The 23491-nt window shown below is 38.8% G+C and overlaps 1 protein-coding gene across 10 annotated transcripts in view; it reads right to left on the bottom strand.

The window, feature by feature from the left end:
* SNX24 (sorting nexin 24) overlaps window positions 1-23491 on the bottom strand; it is a 198154-nt gene that overhangs the window by 75552 nt on the left and 99111 nt on the right. For 6 of the 10 annotated variants that reach the window (XR_005028328.2, XM_036903164.2, XM_036903155.2 and 3 more), the window contains exon 2: window positions 12603-12686. The exons of 2 other annotated variants lie outside the window; for them this stretch is intronic. Coding sequence is in view for 7 of the 8 variants with exons in the window: in XM_036903164.2 (XP_036759059.1) it covers window positions 12603-12686 (84 nt within the window). In the remaining variant the exon portion in view is untranslated. Of the gene's footprint in view, window positions 1-11520; window positions 11588-12602; window positions 12687-23491 lie in introns of all 10 variants that reach the window. 2 more of the 10 variants (XM_036903156.2, XM_057490311.1) reach the window with 1 other exon arrangement.

Consider the following 23491-nt stretch of genomic DNA (forward strand, 5'->3'; position numbering starts at 1 on the left):
TGAGAAAACTAACAAAATAGACAAACCCCCAGCTGATTTATCAAGAAAAAGAGAGAACATAAATAAAATTATAAGGAATAGTCAACAATGGCTATCACAGAAATACAAAGAATTATTAGAGAATTCTATGAAAAATTATATGTAAGTTGGACAAACTAGAAGAAATGGAAAAATTCCCAGAAAAATACAACATTCCAAGACTGACCCAGGAAGAAACAGAAAATATGAACAAACCAATTACCAGCAATAAAATTTATCTGGTCATCAAAAAACTCTCAGCAAACAACAAAAGTCCAAGACGAGATGGCTGATTTCTACACAAACATTTCAAGAAGAGCTAATACCCATCATCTTAAAGTATTCCAAAAGGCAGAAGAGGAGGGAATACTTCCAAACACATTCTATGAGGCCACCATCACTCTAATATCAAAACCAGACAGATACCACATAAAAAGAAAATTTCAGAACATTATCTCTGATGAATATAGATGCAAAAATCCTCTCAAAATATTAGCAAACCAAATTCAAAAATATGATCGTCCATCACAACCAAGTAGAATTTATTCCAGGGATGCAATGATGGTATAATGGTATAATATTTGTCAATCAATCAATATCATACACCACATTAACAAAATAAAAGATAAAAGCCACATGATACTCTCAGTAGATATTGAAAAATCATCTGACAAAATTCAACAACTATTTATGATAAAAATTCTCAACAAAATGGGTATAGAGAGTACATACCTCAACAAATAAAGGCCATATATAACAAACCGACAGCTAACACCATACATAATGGCAAAAAGCTGAAAGTTTTTCCTCTAAGATCAGGAACAACACAAGGATACCCACTCTCACCACCTTTATTCAACACAGTACTAGAGGTCCTAGTCACGGCAATGAGACAAAACAGAGATAAAAAGCATCCAAATTGGTAAGGAAGAAGTTAAACTGTCACTATTTGGAGATGACATGATGTTATACATAGAAAACCCTGAAGACTCCACCAAAAAACTAATGGAACTAATAATTGAATTCAGCAAAGTTGCAGGATGCAAATTAGTATACAGAAATCTGTTGCATTCCTATAGACTAATAATGAACTAGCAGAAAGAGATATCAGGAAAACAATTCCATTTACAATTGCATCAAAAAGAATAAAATACCTAGGAATAAACCAAACTAAGAAAATGAAAGACCTATACTCTGAAATTTATAAGACTCTCATGAGAGAAATTAAAGAAGACACAAATAAATGGACATCTATCCTGTGCTCACGGATAGGAAGAATTAATATTGTCAAAATAGCCATTCTGCCCAAAGTAATATATATCAAAATACGAATAGCATTTTTCAATGAACTAGAGCAAATACTCCTAAAATTCATATGGAACTCCAAGATGCTGAACAGCCAAAGGAATCCTGAGAAAGAAGAACAAAGTGGGGGGGATTATGCTCCCTGACTTCTTGCTCTACTACAAAGCCACAGTAATCAAAACACTTTGGTACTGGTACAAGAACAGACCCATAGATCAATGGAACACAAAAGACAGCCCAGATATAAACCAATGCATATATGGTCAATTAATAAATGTTAAAGGAGCCACGAATATACAGTGGGTGGGGAAAAGGCAGTTTGTTCAATAAATGGTGTTGGGAAAACTGAACAGCTACATGTAAGCGAATGAAACTGGATTACTGTCTAACTCCATACACAAAAGTAAACTCGAATGGATCAAAGACCCAAATATAAGATATGAAACCATAAAACTCATAGAAGAAAACAGGCAAAATCTCTTGAATATAAACATGAGCAACTTTTTCTTGAACACACCTCCTTGGGCAAGGGAAACAAAAACAAAAATGAACAAGTGGGACTATATCAAACTAAAAAGCTATACAGCAAAGGACACCATCAGCAGAACAAAAAGACATCCTACAGTATGGGAGAATATATTTGTAAACAACTTATCCAATAAGGGTTTAACATCCAAAATATATAAATAACTCAGATGCCTCAACACCCAAAAAGCAAATAACCCAATTAAAAAATGGGCAGAGGAGCTGAAGAGACAGTTCTCCAAAGAAGAAATTCAGATGGCCAACAGGCACATGAAACGATGCTCCACATCACTAATTAATGCAAATTAAAACCACAATGAGATATCACCTCACACCAGTTAGGATGGCCAACATCCAAAAGACAAGAAACAACAAATGCTGGTGAGGATGTGGAGAAAGGGGAACCCTCCTACACTACTGGTGGGAATGTAAATTAGTTCAACCATTGTGGAAAGCAATATGGAGGTTCCTCAAAAAACTTAAAATAGAAAAGAAATACCATTCAACCCAGTAATTCCACTCCTAGGAATTTACCCAAAGAAAACAAGATCCTGATTCAAAAAGACTTATGCACCCATATGTTTATCACAGCACTATTTACAATAGCCAAGAGATGGAAGTAAACAAAGTGTCCATCAGTAGATAAATGGATAAAGAAGATGTACATACACACAATGGAATATTATTCATCCATAAAAAGAAAAGAATGCTCCCATTTGCAACAACATGGATGGTCTAGAGGGAATAATGGTCAGTGAAATAAGCCAGGCAGAGAAAGACAAATGCCAAATGATCTCATGCATTTGTGGAGCATAAAACAAAAGAAAAACAGAAGAAACAAAATAGAAGTAGACTCACAGATACCAAGAAGGGACTAGTGGTTACCAAAGGGGAGGGTGTGGGAAAGGTGGTTCGGGAGGAAAAAGGGGATTAAGGGGCACTATAATTTGCAATCACAATATAGGTAGGTCACAGGGATGGCAGCACAGCATGGAGAAGACAACTAATGACTCTATAGCACCTTACCATGTTGACAGACAGTGATCGCAATGGAGGGGCTGCGGACTTGATAATTATGGTTGAATGTTGAAACCACTGTGCTGTTTAGGTGAAATTATAAGATTGCATATCAATGATACTTTAATAGAAAAAAAAGAAATCCTGCCATTTGCAACAATATGGATGGACCTAGAGGGTATTATGCTCAGTGAAATAAACCAGGCAAAGAAAGACAAATGCTGTATGATTTCATTTATTTGTGGAATATAAAAACAAAACAAAACAAAATGAACAAAACAGCAATAGACTCATAGATGCTGAGGAGTGACTGGTGGTTACCATGGGGGAGGGGCTGAGGAGGGGCTGGGGTGGGTGGGTGGGAGTGTGAGGGGGATAAAAGGGCACAAAAATTCTCAATCATAGTATAAGTTGGTCACGGGGATGGTAGTACAGGATGGAGAATATAGCCAGTGATTCTGTAACATCTTCCTATGTTAACAGATAGTAACTACACTAGTGGGCGTGAGGATTTAATAATATGGGTAACTGTTGACCCACTCTGTTGTATACTTGAGACCAATATAAGATTGCAAAGCAATGAAACTCTAATAAAAAAAAGAGAGAGAGAGAACAGGACAGGGAGGAAGGAGTAATCACCAAGTGAGGGATTAACTTCCTAAAAGCCAGAAAGCAGGAGCACCCCAGTGAAGCAAGCAGAGCAGAGGAGCCCCCGGCAGACTGCCTGCCTCAGGAAAGGGACTGCAGAGCGGGAAGCCCAGTCCTTTCAGCAGACCTGAGAGCGTTACGCTCAGGACTGGCACAAGGGGAGGGGGAGCCAAGAAGGATTAGACTCTGCCATGGCTTGTGACAGTGGACACTCCAGCCCTCCGCCATCATCTGAGTGTCTGGCAGCCTGGTTTTACCCCAGCACTCACACCCCCACCCATAAAAAAGGGCCAATGTCCTAAAGAGAATGCATGAAGCATCTGGGTTGCACAAGGCTGCCTGTCATTCTAGTCCTTCTGGGTTTGGTGGGGGCCACAGCCTGTCAGCTGGCTCTCTCTCCTCACTCCCTACAAGGACGCCCTCCACTCAACACACCCTCAGAGGAACCAGACCTACATACCCAAGGCAGAGAAACCCATGACCCATGCCCAGAATAGTTAATCTAGCTGGATGGGTAACAGAGGATTGCTTTCACAGGTAAGCCAGCACTGTGAGAGCGAAACGACCGGAAAAACAAATGAAACTGCTAATCCCAAAGGAAAACAAGTAACAGAAGAGACCTTTAAAAATTCCATTTTGTATCTGCAGAGAGATTTGAGAAGACAATGCTTCTATTAAACAAGAACAGGTTGCTATGCAAAAGAGAAGGAAAAGATTTTAGACATTAAAAAACATGACACAGAAATAATTTAAAAGGTAGAATATAAAACCATGGCAGTCTCTCAAAGTGTAGAACAAAGTGAGAGAAAAGGTAGATAAAAAGATAAACTGTCAGAAGTGTTAATCCAGGAGGTTTCATATAAAAGAAGCATTCCATAACAAATAAGAGAAGTTCTCAAAGAAATAGCAATATTTTATATGACCTAATATGTATCTTCAGATCAGGAACCCACTGAGTGCCAACATACTATATTTAAACAGCTGCACCCTTACTGACTTCTATCTGCTGAGATTTCAGGAGATCCAGGACAAAGGACAGAGGGAAAACAGCCAGCGGAGAGCTAAGGTGCTGGTAAGGAGCTGGGCAAGGGCTGTCACGGCAGAGACAGAGCAACGGAAAGGCAGGGAAGTCGGTGCTTAAACACCAGCTAGGAGACTGGTTCAGAGGCGGCATGGCATCCACCACTGCAGGGCCTGGGAGGCTAAGCTGGGAATCTGCAGATCCTGGTAAGTGGGAAGCACAGCGCATGTTTTGGGCAAGGAAATAACCTGGTATGTTTTTTCCTTTGACGAGATCATGCTAGATTCTTCAAGTATGGATGGAATCCCTCTAAGGGACCAGGGTCAAGGCCAAGCACTCAGTCAGAAGCCCCTGCAGGAGTCCAGGCAGGAGACGATGGTGCTGTGCACTATGGCCCTGGTCACAAAAGTGGGGAGTGGACAAAAGCTGTGGGGGGATGTGCAGAGCAGAGGAGATCAGAAGGGCTCCAAGACATTCACTGCTAGTTTCTCACCTCACCTGACAGCCATACTTTCGACAACTTGCCTGCTGCTTACTGAAGGTGGTAGAATGCCAGGTTTAGGGTAAGTGGCAGAGAACCCTAGCTATCTCCCCAAATCCACTGTCCCTCTTCCACAAAACAGAACTCCTGATTTTCAGTGGAGTTCGTGACCACCCGGAATAAAGAACGCACTTCCCAAACATTCTCAAAGCCGTGTGTGCGGACCAAGGACTCAATTCTGGTCAGAGGCAGGTAACCAGACATGTATGCGCACCTGTCAGGAAGTGTTCTTAAAGGGAAGGCCTGCTTCCTTCTTCCCTTTTCTCTTTCCTGCAGGCTGAGTTGCCATGTAATGGCTGGACACAGTTAGAACACAGAGGTAGAAGCACAAAGTTTGGGCCACTGTTGATCATGAAACTGTTCCCCAGCCCTACATATTTATGTGAGAGAGAAATAAAGGTGTATCTGCTAACATCTCCATTATTTTGGTTCTAGAGGCACCTGCAGCCAAATCTCATCATGCGTAAGCAGGGATAAGGCAGCTGTTGCTACCTGCCTACTGATGTTCACTCCCTCCTCCTTCTGACAAAAAGACCCCAGTGCCATTCAGAGCGCTGACATGCTGGGCAGAACATCTCAATTTCCCACATTCCCTTGTTATCAGGATGGCCGTGTCCCAGAGTCATTAATGAAATGTAGTGTAAATCTACTGGGTAGGGCCCCTGATTCCCTCAAGAAAAAAGGAGAAGAGAAAAGAAACAGTCTTTTCTTCCTGCCAGAAATGTAGAAGCAATGTTTGGAGGGACAGCAGCTATGTTGTAATGAGAAGGGTTAAAGTCACACGATAAGGTGAAGATAGTGAAGCAGAAAGACAAAAGGGGCTGGGATCACGGATACGGGGGAGCTGCTCCATCCACAGGGACTGCCTGCCTTTAGATTCTTGCGATGTGGGAATTAAAAAACCTAGTCAAGTTTCTACTATGTACAACCAAAGATAATCCTCATATAAAGAAATCCATTGTTCATTTTGGTGGTTTTAAGTCAGAGATGCCCAAGTGGAGATATTGTGCAGGTAGCTGGATATGAGTTTGTAGATCTGGGAGACAGAATGCAGAGGTGGTATTTGGAGCCATGGCACTAGATGACATGATGCTGGGAGTGGGGCACAGATGGAGAAAAACTGCTGTGATGAGCAGAATCCTAAGAAAGCTCCCAAGACCCCTGCTTCTTTGTACTTGTCTGAAAAACCCCTTCCCATGAGACTGGATGAGAATGTGGTGGGGTAGACCCTCCCTTGATTGGGTTACGTTGTGTGACAGGTGGTGGACAGGCCTTCCTTTGATTAAGTTATGGTTTATAAGACCAGTCCTAGTAGACTGCTGGCTTAGAGCACAAACTGCCATGTTCTGACAGGGACACACTGGCCGTGAGGGTGGCTTCCAGGAGCTGAGAGCTATCCCTGGCTGACAGTCAGCAAGAACAAAGGACTTCAGGCCTGTGGCATCAAGGAACCGAATCCCACCTATGCCAGCTTGGAAGATGACCCCCAGCCTCAGATGAGATCACAGCCTTGGCACACCCAGCCTGGTGGAACCTGAGCAGAGGACCTAGTAAACCCTGACTGGACAATACCTGTGTGCTACTCTGAGCTGCTAATTTTGTGGTCATTTGTTAGGCTACAGTGCAAACCTAAGACAAGGGCCAAGGTTTGAGACATCCAACACTGAGAGGCAGGGAAGAGATGCAGGCATCAGTGAGGAGGCGGCGAAACAGGGCGTTCAGTCAGGAAGGAGTTTCAGGAAGCGGCATGATCAGACCATACGACCGGTGTCGGGGGGTCAGAAACGCTGGGAAGAGAGAGCGGTGAGTGGGGACGAAATCACACTAGGAGAGGAGAGGGCTGGGTGACTGTGGGAAGGGAGAGTGGGGTCAAAGGTGGATTTTATTGTTGAATGGGAAGTAGTATAATGTTCATTTACTGACAAAATTGGTCCAGTATAGGGGAGGAGGGCAGGAAGGATGGTTGTAAGGGAGTAATTATATATCTCATCTCTACGTGAGGTATTTCTCAAACAAGAACAAGCCCCAGATGCTAAATTATCCTGTGGTAATTAGCTTATAAAGTTTCAGTGTGAACATAAAGAAACTTCATGTAAAACAACAGAATCACATTTCTGATATTGCAGAATAGAAAATCAACCCCATTATCTGTATCTCTCCTTCTTTTTTAAAATTTTGAAGATACAGAACGGAAAACATTTTTCCTGTGTATTTATGACAGGGGTCCTGAGGAAGGCGATCATCACGCTGCTGGGGTCGGTGACAGCCCTTGTTCGTGAGTAATGAATTGCCTTAGATGAGGAGAGACAAACCCAGGACAATTTCCACTGGGGCTCAGCTGCTCACAAGATAAATGCTCCTCTGCCGTTCCCCCCGATGATTAACTGTTCTGGCCATGCTGCGTCCAGCAAATGGCCTTTCTGATGCCTGCAGATAGCCACCAGGTTCCACCAGCTCACAGACACAAGCCCCTTTGCCTGGCACGGCCACTCCCTTCCTTTTTATACTGTTACAAAAGTTTACCCAGCACATAGTCCGTGTAGACCTGCGTTGGATACACTGGTTATGGTAAGCATTTTCCACAGAAGGGGGCAGAAATACCTTTTCCCAAGCAGGTGAAGAAAAAGATGAAAAAAGAAAAAAAAAACCTAAGGAAAGAAGTGAGGGACATTTGGGGTAAAATCTAGTCTTTTACTCCACACATCTTCCCTGCATTATCCCGGTTCCTCATAGAGACACTACAGGCAGTTTAAACCCAATTGGCGGTTTTTGGTTCAGAAAAGTATACCGTATTAAATACAAGAATGCAATGTCTTACTCACGCCAGTAGGAGGCAACGACAGGCATGAGGACAGTCCATTCAGAAATGAACCAGCACCCTTTTTTCCTGAAACCTTTGTGAATAAGAGGGCAGGTGGCAACACACAGGAAAGAGCTGGGAGGATATGCGAAATAAAGTCAGCAGTTTGTGATGCAAAGGTTTTCTCTGCACAGCTGTGATTTGGGGCCTAAGGAGCTGAAGCTGTTCTCCAGGAACACCGTCTGAAGTAGTGAGTTGTGAGGCTGGAGTGGGGCGTGAGCAGGCGCCACAGGGGTCCCAGAGAAGCTCTTACAAGATCAAGGCTCTTCTGGGCTGTAGGGAGGGCCCCCCTAAATGCTTTTCAAGCAGAATGCTATACTACTAAGAGTGACTGGGGAAGAACTGGGTGGGGGTAGTGCTCCCATCTAGGACTAGCAGGGCTCAAGGGAGGGCACATGCAACATGGGATTGACCTTATAGCAGACTAAACTCCCACAATAGAAGCTCTTCTTTTCAACCCAGACATGCCTCCAATAATGCCTAAATATGCATGGTGTTCCCCAATTATCCCATTTGCCAAATATGTAATACCTTACATAAGCCAATACTAATAGGCAGTGAAGAAGAGACGAAAGATAAGACACAGTCCTACTTTTTAAAAAATGTCTTTTCTAGTTAGACGAAATTTAGGGATAACTAAATTTGAATGTTTTCTCAGATGCTTTTCATATAAGCGGAAATCACTACTCAAAATGGAAGAGAAGTTCCAAGAACCAAGAGATTAGGGAAGAAAAGAGACTCATGCAGACAAAGGGGAACATGGCCTGTTTGGGCTGGAATAGATCAGAACACAGAGGAAAGGCCATTCAGCCTGGCAAAGACAGAGAAGTAGCAATGCTCATATGCTGGGGTGAACGAGGAGACTGGTTCGGCCGCCACTGATGTTTCCTTAAGAGAAGCAGTGAGAAATAAAGTTGGCAAGGAAAGGGGTTTGTGGCAGACAAAATAACAGTTCTCCCACAGAGGTCCATGTTGTAATCCTCAGACCCTGAGAACGGAAGCGAATCTTACGTGGCAAGGGTGCTTTGCTGGTATCTGGAGCATCTGGAGATGGAGAGATGAACTTGCATTATCGAGGATCTCAATGCAATCCAGCCTCAGGATGCTGGACAAGATAAGGGAACTGATTCTCAACTAGAGCCCCCACAAAGGGACACAGCCCTGCAGACAGAGTAAGATAATAAGTGGGTGCTGTTCCAAGCCACTAGTTTATGGTGATTAATTATGCCAGTAATAGGAAACTAATACAGGGTTTAGGATTATTGGTTTTGAGGGATGGTGTGTGTGATATGGTGGAATGAAGATGAAAACAGTGTTTCAGGGAAAGTTGTCTGCGCAGAGAATGGATCAGAAGACATGGATTAGAAACCGCTGAAGCAACAGGACTCTGGATTTGAGGTAGGAACCGAAAATGAAAAATTAAATGGTACATAGTATGGAAATTTGGAACAGTGAATCAACAGGACTTATTGACACTCTGTGGAAAGGAGAGAAAGGCAGGAAGACCTTTGAGGTCTCACTGTAGAAGAAATGACTCTTATTGCCTAAAATCTGAAAGAGTGAAAAGTTATGTGTCAGACAATGTAAAAATGTAAAACTTTTGTAAATTAAAATAAAAGTCATAGCCAATATAAAAGGTCCTTGGTGAAAAATGCTTTCAACAAATGACATTAACATCTTACTAACAGGCCACATAAACTAATGGGCAAAAACAAATGAGACGCCAGCAGACAGAGAATCCCAAAATAGAGGGAAGCCTACTTCTAAACAAACCCAAGAAATAACCAATTCGAACAACAATGAGGCAACATATATTGCTCACTAATTAAACACACTGTGGATGCTCCCATCAATTCACACTTGCTGGGTGCGTCGTAAGCCTGTTATAACCATTTTGGAAAGTAAATTGGCATTACGTATCAGAGGCTGTAGAAATGTCCATACCTTTGACAGAGAATGTTTCCTTTTGTAATCTAGATTAAGGAAACCGTCTTGAACATAGGGGAAAAATTAATTATAGGTAATGAAGGCTGGCCATTACTGAAGTTGACTGACCCTGTGATGCGTATGATCTCATTAGTTCATAAAACCATCCTATGACATTAGTGCTCTAATTATTCTCACACTACTGATGGAAAGCCTGGTACAGAGAGATCATGTAACATGCTCCAAGGATTTCAGCTAGGAAGAGGGAGAGAACATTCTGCTTCCAAAGCTGGCATACTTAAATTCCACACCATAGTTTCCACCAGTGGGGAACACGGTGGGCATGGCAGTGTTTGTCTCATTAAAAAAATGCAGGAAAAGAAGGAAAACAGGAATTGTAAGAGGATCACAGAAATATGGGTGGGTAACAGTGGATTATTTCCCCTGCCCCCCAACTTGCTGCAATATTTAGCTTTATAATCTAAAAGTTACTTGCAAGGAGGAAAATAATGCACATACAAATAAAGCTCTTGAATATTTCTAAAAATTAGGCAGAAATCCTAAGAAAGGGTAAACCATCAGGGTAACTTTTCATATTTTAATATCAACAATTATAAAAGTTTGGGAGAAGTAATATTCATTAAGAACTTTCTTCAGCCAACCAGAAAGGAATGGAAACAGGGGCCCCAAAATTATAATGAAAGGGTAGTGTTGCACAACACAGCAGCAGCAGCAGTCAATAAAAAGCTTGTGCATCCTGACTACATTTTTTTACTTCAATCCTTAACACATTTTTACAGTCAAGATTACAGATGTGCCTTTATTTTTGCACCCCCACCCCATCATTGTTTGTACTTGACTATTACCTTTAATCCAAGTCATTCAGTCACTATGGGGCAAGTAAAGGAGACTTCTCACCCTGCCTTCTGCTCCACAACACACAGTGAATACATACCTAAACCCTGGACTCACAAAGCTGTTTCTATCTCTGTGTCTCTGTGAGGATGTTTTAACAAGGCTGCTCAAAACGTGCAAGACTGAGAGATTTGAGAATTGTTACTCTGCGAATTCTGATAGCTTGATGATGTTAAGAATAGCTAAAACTACAGATAGAAGCAGGGAAATTGAGGGAAAATAAAGGTCCTAGAAATTGTAAGACTCGCACTGTGAGGATCTACGAACCGCCTATACTCCCTAGGGAGAAGGTTCTCTCCTGCAGAAGCAAACAAATCCTATTAGAGGAAAGAGCAGGGGATGGACCTTCACTCTAAGAAGCATGGGCAGTGACCTGCACAGGGTGGGCCTAATTGGCTGTCCCCCAGCTGTGCCTCGGGTGGAGCTGGTCCTGAGTATCTGGTGAGGCAGCTGGGCTGTGTCGGGGTCATGGAGAGCAGGGCACTCACCTGGGAGGTTAGGAAGGGGGCTTGTGTGTGACAGGCTGCCTCCTCCCGACTGGCCCTCAGAGGCTGGGCAGTGGGTGGAGCTCTGGGTTTAATGTCACGGTAAGGAGTGATTTCATGAGAAAGCTCATTTCAGCAGAAATTGCTCTAGAGCCTGTTTCCTCGCAAACAAGCAAACAAAAGCAGAGCCCCTTGAGAAGGAAGGGAGACTCCAGGTTTGCTCTTGTACTGAGAACCTCCAGCCTACATCTGCACCCACCTGCCTTGGTGCTTCTGGAAGCAAATCTGGATTTAACAAAACTTTAATTGGAGAACTGCAGGCCGACCTAACACAAACATGTACAGAGAGAAACAGTCTCAGTAACTTCTCAATAAGATCCTGTTAAAGTGTTAAGTCCTCCACACTCTAATTTTCTGGCTAAAAACAAACAAAAAAACCCAGTGAGAAAATTCATTTAAGAAAAATGCTAAAGAACTTTTAATACAGAGTAAGCACACTCTGTTACGCACTGACATTTCTCAGAAAATTAAGAAATGAAATTAAAAGAATGGACTATCTTTCTGAGTTCATATATATGAATTCTCTATATACAGGAAAGAAAAAAATGGTAAAATTGCACTAACTCATACATAGTGATTTTCTGGGAAATTTCATGAGGTATTTCTAGTTATTAAAGAAATTTCAACACCTCAGTAATGTACAACCTGCAAAACATCAAATTTGGGTAGAAAATTAAAAAGCATTCACTCTTCTATTATTCACTGACCATTTCTTCCACAACTATAAGCTATCCTTTCTGCATTCTCGTTTCTTTTATCTAAGACTTTAAGTGAAATGGATCTGAGAACTAAAACACCAGGCTTGCAAAGTGGCCTTTACGATTCAAAGGAAGAGTTACACGTGTTCTCCGTTTACATGTCCCCCAAACTGTCCTCAAATACCTGTGATGTGTATATTGTTTTTTCCAGCTAAACTTAAGTTGATTTTAATAACTTTCTTCCTGTAAAATAATCATTTGCTTATTTTTCTTCTATTTGTAAAACACCTGAAGTATATTTCTTGGATGAAATAAGATCTGTCTTCTTTCTAAACCCACACACCCAGTTCAGTGCATTGCAAGCAGCCTCACATCTATGTATGTAAAAGATCCTAACAGAAAACCCACCTACTGGGAAAGCATACCTCTAAGGGACAGAATAATTTATTTTAAAAGGAACTTGACATCATGATAAAAGAAATTGTAAGGTTCTGTGAACGATTAATGTTCTTAGGAACCACAGAAAGCAGTCTTAACATTTTGCCCCATGCTGTATAGAGAAAAGAAGAAGAAAAGAAGTTACCTTTTTGTGTAAGGCATGAAATTCGCTGTACCTTTTTTCAACAAAATGTTTTCTTCCATTCATTAGCACTTCTATCTTAAACACCTAAAGAAAAAATTTAAAAGATTAATTCCACCAGTTCAAAACCCTCAAGTGTCTGATGTGGTAAGTTTGTGACCATGATATATTTCATCCCTTTAATTACAGTAGCTGATCCCCCAAAACCCGAAAGGCTCAGGAGACCCTCACCCAACAGCACTGATTAATGAGCACTCCAGTCAAACGCCCACTAGCCAACTGCAGGATCCCTGCAAATGTGTCTCAACACAGAAACTTAAATGTATTAAAATGCTCCTTAACTTCTTAATCAGAGAATACTTCCCCTGCAAAAATTACTTCACTAAATGGTGATGGAACTGAAGTAAAAGTGTGACACAATCAATGGTGACCGACTGGTAAAAATTGCAGGCCTGTCACCTTCCATGACGGGCACTGCGATGAAGGCCGCGCCGTGTCACCTAGAAGACGATCATGCAAACAGGAGTGCGTTTTGGGTTAATTTCTCCCTGACCTGCATATTCATCTCTAGCCTCAGCTGGGCTTATTCTGCTGTTTGCAAAAGAGGGAAAATGTAGGAAAGGTTCATTTTCCCCTGCGTGATACTAGTGACAGCTTGTGCTCCCAACTCCAGAAGGTTGAAAGGCCAGATGAAAAGGCTCTCTGGGTACACTAATTAGTAGGCACGCACATGACATGTCTTTGATTCTTAGGTCAGTGGGTCAAGACTGGGAACAAGGGATGAGAGACTGTGGAACGCTCATGAAGACACGACATTCAGGTGGGCATGGCAAGCAACTGAAGAGAAGGTGCTCTTTTATTTTCAAGAGTTCGTCTATGATTCCTGCTTTACTGAGCAAGAGTTTGTCAAAACCAAGATGAAAGAACAGTGTTCAGTCACTGAGTAAGCCTCATTTCCTGTTTCAATTTTGCCCTTCTGGGAAAAAAACAAAACAAAACCTAAAGTGGAGATCCCATGACACTAAGGAGTATTAAATGCATGCTTACTTTAATCCTAGAAGAACTATTTAAAGTTTGCATGTGAGATACAAGGTCACACCGTCATTATGCTAACAGATCCCTATGCCTCTGTATTTCTGTCTTACAAGTAAATATGACACTTTTAGGCCAGAAATAATGTCATCAAACATAAAATGTGTCTGCATTTTGGTGTTTTTTTATTTACAAACAAAATCTTCTGTTGCATGACTTAGTTTAAGCAGCCTGTTTTTATTGAATAAGTGATCAATTTTACCAATTTGATCAATTTATACCAACATATAGTTTTTCAAGAAATTCCCCTAAAAAACACACTTCCTTGGTGAATCACATTGGTTTTTGTTATAAAATAACACATGCTTATCGAAAAGAATTTTTCAAAAAGTTCAAAGGATATAAACTGAGAAGCATAAGCTTCTTAATTCAGAGATTTGTGTAAGTCCTTGCGAACTCAAGAAGTCTCTTAAATATCCTTTCAGAAACTATCTATACAAATATAAGCTCTGTATGTACACATGCATATAGAAGTCATTTTTTTTCTTACACAACTGGAGCCATACTACATAGTTCTACTACTTTATCTCCTCTCCTATTTTTTACTTTATTTAATACATATTGAACATCTTTATTTATCAGCACATTTTGACATACTTCATTCTTCAATGGCTATGTAATACCCTCACATATTACTGTTACCATATTTTATTTATTAGGACCCCAAGATGGATATTAAGTTATGACATTAATTTGTGCCATATATACATGTTTATATATATTTATAGTTATTTATCTATATACATAGATACATATATCATCCTTGTTCCTGCACAGACACATACATACATACATACATAGGATGAATTACCAAAAAATCTTGCCAAACTTTCCCCCCCTAAATGTACTGTTACACCGCCACTTATAAGATAGGGAATGTCTGGTCCAGCCTCATTAGCAGTGGCATTGTCATTTTGGTGACAATGAGATGAGTGAAATGAGAATTAAGTGGGTATATTGTGGCCAGTGTGTACAGTGGCATAAATGTCCGTTCCAACTAGCTCACGTAAAATCACATAGAGGCCTGACCCACCTGTCCAGCTCTCTACTCTTGGAGACATCCCTGTTAAGTCTTCTAATTTACATTTGCTTTCAAAACACAAATTATATTTATGTGATTAAACTCTAGCCACAGTCCTAGAAACATTACTAAATCTTTAGAACTCAAATTGAAAAATAAGTATTACTTTAAGAGGAAGATTTTATTTAATAAATGTGGTTTAATTACATGTTAGTCTATTTTTTTCCTTTGTGATAACATCTCTGGAATTAAATTGGAAGCCAATGATAAAACATCTCAAAATCTGGGTTTACATCCAATTTTTCAGGAATGGGTCTGAAATAAAATAAATTCAAGCTAAAGAATCCAAATTTCAGGTTGAATGGTCCCTGTGTCCAAAAGATCATATCTTAAAAAGTTATTTATTTCCAAACAAAGCAAATAAAAAAAATAAGTTTTTCCTATAACAGGCTATAAGTATCTAATAAATAACTTAAGCACCTTCCAAATAGAGAAGGGGTGTCTATATGTCTATATACAAATAAAACTTTTAAGTCCTGTGTTCTAAGTTGTTAGGGTCAGAACATAGTTATACTGAGAATCTGAGACACACATGAATGACAGCAGTCAGTTTTGAATAATAAGATTTTCTTATAAATATATTTTCCTACTTGTTCGATTAGAACAAGATGCATCAAATATTAACTCGGGACTTGAAATCAATATTTTCTCCTTCTTGAGTAGAAATAAGCAAGAAAGAGAAAATAAAATGTTAAAGGTATTATTCTACTATAAAAAGTTCTATCTCTAGAAGAGCAATTTTTTGTTTGCCTGTTGGGGGCTAGGCTCACAACAGGTATGAATTCCCATTATGCAGGGTTTCTTATGAGGGAAAGATGGTCAAAAACCTTATTATTAATTATTATATTTGATGAATAAGTAAATTTACACTTTCAACACCACTAGTGTAAAAATTTACTTTGTTCTTATTCTGAGCCTTTAATCATATTTCCTCTATTCAAAGAAGCCACAGTGATAAAGTGAGAGAGATAATTAATGTAATTACACCATTGGTTGGGGAGAAGCTGCTAACAACTTTTCTCATATCTTTGAAAACATCTAAACTTCACAGATTTTTTAATGTTTTTCAGAAAAAGATGTTACTTCAAATAAACCACAACTTAAGGAAAGAGAATAATTTTCTCAACAATTGCCACTATAGAATAGCTGTGTAAGAGTTGGGCATGATTGTGTGTGTGTGTGTGTGTGTGTATTTTTTAATTTGCAAAGAAATTTCATACCAAAAAGGACCCCCCAAAATAAGAAAAATCTCTAAAGAATAAAAAATAAAAACAAAAACAAAATTAGAGCAAGAGTGAAAAGCAAAGACAAAAGAAATCTAAGTTTCCTAAACTGTAAAGAACAAAAGGGTTTACCATATCTCAGGGAAAAATAAGACACCTACCTAGTCTGGATTTTTATTTTTTTAATTACAATAGTGAGAAAAAGCACTGCCAATATACAGATGGAGACAAGCAAGAACAAAGATCAGGACAATTGCAAACGTTTTCTCTGCCACACTAAATGCCTCCCCCCAAAAGAGTAGAAAACTGCAGAGTTTTATGAGAATATCATTTTGTAGTCATCCAATTATTCACATGCACAGGCAAAAAAAAAAAATGCAGTCTCAATTGTGGGCAAACTCAGAAAATGACCCACACATTCTTTTTCAAAGATATGACTAAAAATGTAGAACAGCCAATGGAAAAATGAATCACAATTAAGAACTCAAAAATATAGTAATATAAAAGGGTAGCCATTGTTTTGTTCTCATCAAAGACTGTAATTCAGGGAAGTAGGAAGTGAATACAAACCCTGAAAACGTCATAAAACAGCTGCTATCAGAAAGGGGCTAAAGAAGTCTCCAGCAGGAAGCACGCTGGTTTCATGGCCATTTGGAGACACCCTCCGCACGGGCTGCTGTTGCTCTCCTCTACAAAGAAAGGGTTTCTGGTTGAAGTTCTTGGTATATAAAGAAACAAACCAATCTACAGAAATCCACAGAAAACCTGGTTTGAAATTTTTGCTTCACAGGCCTTCCAAGTTTGATGGAAGTTTGAACCTAGAATTTCATATCTGGACAAAATTTTCCACAAAGAAGGGAAAATGCTCTTTGCAGACATGTAAAAGCACGAAAATTTTATGTATTATGTACACATTCAGGAAATTTTCTTTGACAACTCTTTTTTAAAGAAATTCAAAAAAGAACCCAAGAAACTGTAGACCTAACCTAGAAATAAAATCGGGAAAGAAAAGTCCTAAAATGGCAGCTTTTCAGCCTAAAAAAGCATTCAAATTAGAATGACAAGTCAGACAGCTCCAAGAAGAATGCTTTCCAGAAGAAAATAGGTACAATTAATATGACTTATACTTAATAAGGCTTTAGTGATAGAGGTACAGCATTCACCTTCCTCAGTCAAGAAAAAAAAAGAGTCCTTAAAAATTCCAAGACAACGAACCAAACTTGTAAAACATGTGAAGGTCCAAATATAAAGCAAAATAAAGGTAACATAACTCAGTACAGTTTAGAAAAGAATGTCCATTTCAAAAAATTATTGAAGCATTCTCCACTGAACAGTACAGATTTGTAATTTACAAGGCTACATTCCCTCTTCTACAGCTCCAAACACTTGATTACAGTGAAAATACAGATAAATATATGTACATACATATATATAAAAATGGTATTATTGGGAACATTAATTATTGTATGCAGTTTTCAGAATCAATCCATACAACACAGGAGACAATTATTTTAACAGAATAAACTGTTTTTTTCATCAGTGTAAAAAATAATGGTGTAACTATGAGAAAAATGGACATGGGTGGAGAAAGAACTGGGTGAACGGAAGGGGTCCCAAGTTTTTCATCTCATATAATTGGTGTCAAAAGACACTGCTAAAAATTGGCAGATGAAGAAAGTGGTTCAAGTTGTAAAGTAACACATAAAGCTGTCATGGTAATTCCTTAATGATGAAATGAAAATCATATACAGAGTGAAAACTGAGTATGAAGGAGAGGGACATACAGGGTGGTGTGAACTCAATTCAAATTTGAAAGTGGAGGGATGATGGAGATTTTTTTCTTTTTTTATCATTTAGAAAAGAATGAATTCTGGAAAAAAGCATTTACCACATACAGTTTCTTATGGCTGTTTTTCTTTATTTTCTTTTTTTTTTATTAAGGTATCACTGATATACAATCTTATGAAGGCCTCACATGAGCAGCCTTATGGTTTCAACATTTACCCATATTATCAAGTCTCCCCACACCCCATTGCAGTCACTGTCCATCAGGGTAATAATACGCTGTAGAGTCACTACTTGTCTTCTCTGGAACAAATACTAACAGAGTTAAAGGGGGAAATAGAATGCAATGCATTCATTTTAGGAGACTTAAACACACAACTCACTCCAAAGGATGGATCAACCAGACAGAAAATAACTAAGGACACAGAGGCACTGAACAACACACTAGAACAGATGGACCTAACAGACATCTATAGAACTCTACATCCAAAAGCAACAGGATACACATCCTTCTCAAGTGCACATGGAACATTCTCCAGAATAGACCACATAATAGGCCAAAAAAAGAGCCTCACCAAATTCAAAAAGATTGAAATTGTACCAACCAACCTCTCAGATAACAAAGGTATAAAATCAGAAATAAACTGTATAAAGAAACAAAAAGGCTCACATACACATGGAGGCTTAACAACATGTTCCTAAATAATCAATGGATCAATGACCAAATTAAACCAGAGATCAAGCAGTATATGGAGACAAATGAAAACAACAGCACAAAGCCCCAAATTCTGTGGGACACAGCGAAGGCTGTGCGAAAAGGGAAGTATATTGCAATCCAGGCCTATTTAAAGAAGGAAGAACAATCCCAGATGAATAGTCTAAATTTACAATTATTGAAACTGGAAAAAGAACAACAAATGAAGCCCAAAGTCAGCAGAAGGAAGGATATAATAAAAATCAGAGAAGAAATAAATAAAACTGAGAAGAATAAAACAATAGAAAAAATTAATTAAACCAAGAGCTGGTTCTTTGAGAAAATAAAACAGATAATTCCCTAGCCAGACTTATCAAAAAGAAAAGAGAATCTATACACATAAACAGAATCAGAAATGAGAATGGAAAAAACACTATGGACACCACTGAAATACAAATAATTATTAGATAATACTATGAAAAATTATATGCTAACAAACTGAATAACCTAGAAGAAATGGAACTTTCTAGAAAAATACAACCTTCCAAGACTGACTCAGGAAGAAACCAAAAATCTGAACAGACCAAAAACCAGCAATGAGATTGAATCGGTAATAAAAATACTACCTAAGAACAAAACAGCCATACCAGATGGCTTCACCACTGAATCTTACCAGATATTTAGACAAGACATAATACCCATTCACCTTAAAGTTCCCCAAAAAATAGAAGAGGAGGGAATACTTCCAAACTCATTCTATGAAGCCAGCATCACTCTAATACCAAATCCAGGCAATGACACCGCACACACACAAAAAACTACAGACCAATATCCCTGATGAACATAGATGCAAAAATACTCAACAAAATATTAGCAAACCGAATTTAAAAATATATCAAGAGGATCATACATCACGATCAAGTGGGATTCATCCCAGGGATGTAAGGGTGGTACAACATTAAAAAATCATTAACATCATCCACTTATCAATAAAAAGGACAAAAACCACATGATCATCTCCATAGATGCTAAAAAAGCATTTGACAAAATTCAACACCCATTCATGATAAAAACTCTCAACAAAATGGGTATAGAGGGCAGGCACCTCAACATAATAAAGGCCATATATGACAAACCCACAGCCAACATCATACTGAACAGTGAAAAGCTGAAAGCTTTTCCTCTAAGATCAAGAATAAACACTCTCCCCGCTTTTATTCAACATAGTTCTGGAGGTTCTAGCCACGGCAATCAGACAACACAAAGAAATAAAAGGCATCCAGATTGGTAAAGAAGAAGCCAGACTGTCACTGTCTGCAGATGACATATTGTACATAAAAAAAAAACTAAAGAATCCACTCTAAAACTACTAGAACTAATATCTGAATGCAGCAAAGTTGCAGGATACAAAATTAATACACAGAAATCTGTTGCACTCCTATACACTAATGATGACTGAACAGAAAGAGAAATCAGGAAAACAATTCCATTCACAATTGCATCAAAAAGAATACAATACCTAGGAATAAACCTAACCAAGGAAGTGAAAGACCTATACCCTGAAAATGACAAGACACTCTTTTTTTTTTTTAAGTGGTTTTTAAATTTTAATCTTTTCTCAAAGTTATAAATGAACATAATTTAAGAAGTCAAATAGTGCAAGGCTGTGAGGAAAAATAGTAGTGTCCAAATCCCCTTCTGATTCACACCCCCAGGTGACCATTTAAATTTTTTTGGCTGTTTTTTCCCAATATTTATTTACCTCCATATTTCTAAATAGTTTATATATATTGCTAATTCCTTTTTTTAGGTATTTTCCTTTTCACTTATTTTTTATTTTTATTTTTTATTATTATTATTTTTTCCCTGGATAATTATTTTTTATTGAAGGGTAGTTGACACACAGTATTACATTAGTTTCAGGTGTACAACACAGTGATTCAACATTTATATACATGATAACTCTAGGTACCAGCTATCACCATACCAAGTTATTACAATATTTTGACTATATTCCTTATGCTATACATTACATCCCGGTTACTTATTTATTTTACAATTGGAAGTGTGTTTATATATATATATATATATATATATATATATATATATTTTTTACGACAAGACACTCTTAAGAGAAATTAAAGAGGACACTAAGAAATGGAAATTCATCCCATGCTCTTGGCTAGGAAGAATTAATATTGTCAAAATGGCCATCCTGCCTAAAGCAATATACAGATTTGATGCAATCCCTATCAAAATACCAACAGCATTCTTCAACGAACTGGAACAAATAATACTAAAATTCATATGGAACCGCAAAAGACCCCAAATAGTCAAAGCAATCTTGAGAAGGAAGAATAAAGCAGGGGGGATTACCCTCCCCAACTTTAAGCTCTACTACAAAGCCACAGTAATCAAGACAATTTGGTACTGGCACAAGAACAGACCCATAGATCAATGGAACAGAATAGACAGTCCAGATATTAACCGAAGCATATATGGTCAATTAATATATGATAAAGGAGCCATGGATATACAATGGGGAAATGACAGCCTCTTCAACTGGTGTTGGCAAAACTGGACAGCTACATGTAAGAAAATGAAACTGGATTACTGTCTAACTCCACACACAAAAGTGAACTTGAAATGGATCAAAGACCTGAATGTAAGTCATGAAAACATAAAATTCTTAGAAGAAAATATAGGCAACACTCTCTTGAATAAAAAATGAGCAACTTTTTTATGAGCATATCTCCTAGGCAAGGGAAACAAAAGCAAAAATGAACAAGTGGGGCTATATCAAACTAAAAAGCTTCTGCACAGCAAAGGACACCATCAACAGGACAAAAGGGCTCCCTACAGTATGGAGAATATATTAGTAAACAACTTATCTAATAAGGGGTTGACATACAAAATATATAAAGAGCTTACGTACCTCAACAACCAAAAAGCAAATAATCTGATTAAAAAATGGGCAGAGGATCTGAACAGAGACTTCTCCAAAGAAGAAGTTCAGATGACCAACAGACACATGAAAAGATGCTCCACATCGCTAATCATCAGAGAAATGCAAATTAAAACCATAATGAGATATCACCTCACACCAGTTAGGATGGCCACCATCCAAAAGACAAACAACAACAAATGTTGGCAAGGATGTGGAGAAAGGGGAACCCTCCTACACTGCTGGTGGGAATGTAAATTAATTCAACCATTGTGGAAAGCAGTATGGAGCTTCCTCAAAAACCAGGAATTCCACTCCTAGGAATTTACCCTAAGAATACAGGATCCCAGATTCAAAAATGCATATACACCCCTATGTTTATCACAGCACTATTTACAATAGCCAAGAAATGGAAGCAACCTAAGTGTCCATCAGTAGATGAATGGATAAAGAAGATGTGGTACATATACACAATGGAATATTATTCAGCCATAAGAAGAAAACAAATCCTACAATTTGCAACAACATGGATGGAGTTAGAGGGTATTATGTTCAGTGAAATAAGCCAGGCAGAGAAAGACAAGTACCAAATAATTTCACTCATCTGTGGAGCATAAGAACAAAGCAAAAACTGAAGGAATAAAATGGTAGCAGACTCACAGAACCCAAGAATGGACTAACAGTTACCAAAGGGAAAGAGACTGGGGAGGGTGGGTAGGAAGGCAGGGATAAGGGGATTAAGGAGCATTATGATTACCACTCATAATGTAGGAGGCAGGGCACGGGGAAAAGACAAGTATTGAGTGTACAGCATCTTACTACGCTGATGGACAGTGACTGTAATGGGGTATGTGGTAGGGACTTGATAATGGGGGGAATCTAGTTAACACAATGTTTCTCATATGATTGTGTATTAATGATACCATAGTAAAAAATAAAGAATCAAAAAAAATTTGAGTTAACCTTCTTTAAAAATCCACTTATTTATGACTGCTTAGAAACAAAGTTTATGTAATGAAAAATTTAGAACTAAATTTCTGTATTTAACCAATTAGCACCTTCTTTAAATCTATGGAACACACAGTAGTGCCGAAGAGAAGTCTGGAGGCTAAGGAGGCCAGGCCTCGGCATGTATCACTGTCACTCTTCACACAGAATCAGCATTTCTAAGCCCGTATGTAAGGAGCTGCTAAAGAGGAAAAAAAAAAAGGACATTCCAAGAGATTCTTGTATTGATTTCTTTTACCCCAAACAAAGAGATTCTTGCAGTTACCTGATATATCATAATTACTTGATTTGTCTGATTCCTTTAAAGAAAAAACAATGAATTCAAGAAAAGGTGTTGACTTGCAAAAAATAGAACCATTTTGCAAGTTTTTTGTGGTTTGTACAGGTCATTTTCCCTTGGTAATATGACATATGTGGCCTCTATAGAGAAACCAAAACTATGTACCTCATAATTCAGGTCATTCCCTAGAGCCTGAGCTAAACCTAGAGCAGCCACCATCGGAAAACTTACACTGCTTCTGAGGGTAGAAAGGATAACACTTCCCTCTGAGCCTGACCTCTAGGTTTAATGTGTTAGACATTCACAGTTAAGTCACCTGCATCACCTGGATATGATATTTTTTTCCTTCCCTCCTTACTTTTGCCCAGACTTGGAGAGCTGCCTCCTGCCTCGCAGGCACTTCCTCCCAATACAGGCACACAGATTTAAAGGAAAGTTTCTGATGAAACCCTTTCCTGGACAAAAAATAGTTCATCACATAGGGAACCAATACCTCCAACCACAATTAGTTCTTCCCTGTCACACACATTCCCTCTCCAAGCATCCAAGCCCACGACGTCACATCATGGTGTTGCTAAGCCTATCCTTCCACAAACTGAAACTCATAGTATCAGTCTGATGTGGGCACATGAGCACATGTCCAGACCGTGAGCTGCCTGGTCCTCAGGAATAAACAGTACACCCACAGTAAATAGAGTTAAGAGTACTACAAAAGAGTCATGTTCGTTTTATAATTTTACAACATAGCTTTTCATGGGATAGATCACAAAAAGAAATTAATCTGA

The sequence above is a fragment of the Manis pentadactyla genome, chromosome 13 (assembly GCF_030020395.1).
Source record: "Manis pentadactyla isolate mManPen7 chromosome 13, mManPen7.hap1, whole genome shotgun sequence".
NCBI classification, from domain to species: Eukaryota; Metazoa; Chordata; class Mammalia; order Pholidota; family Manidae; genus Manis; species Manis pentadactyla.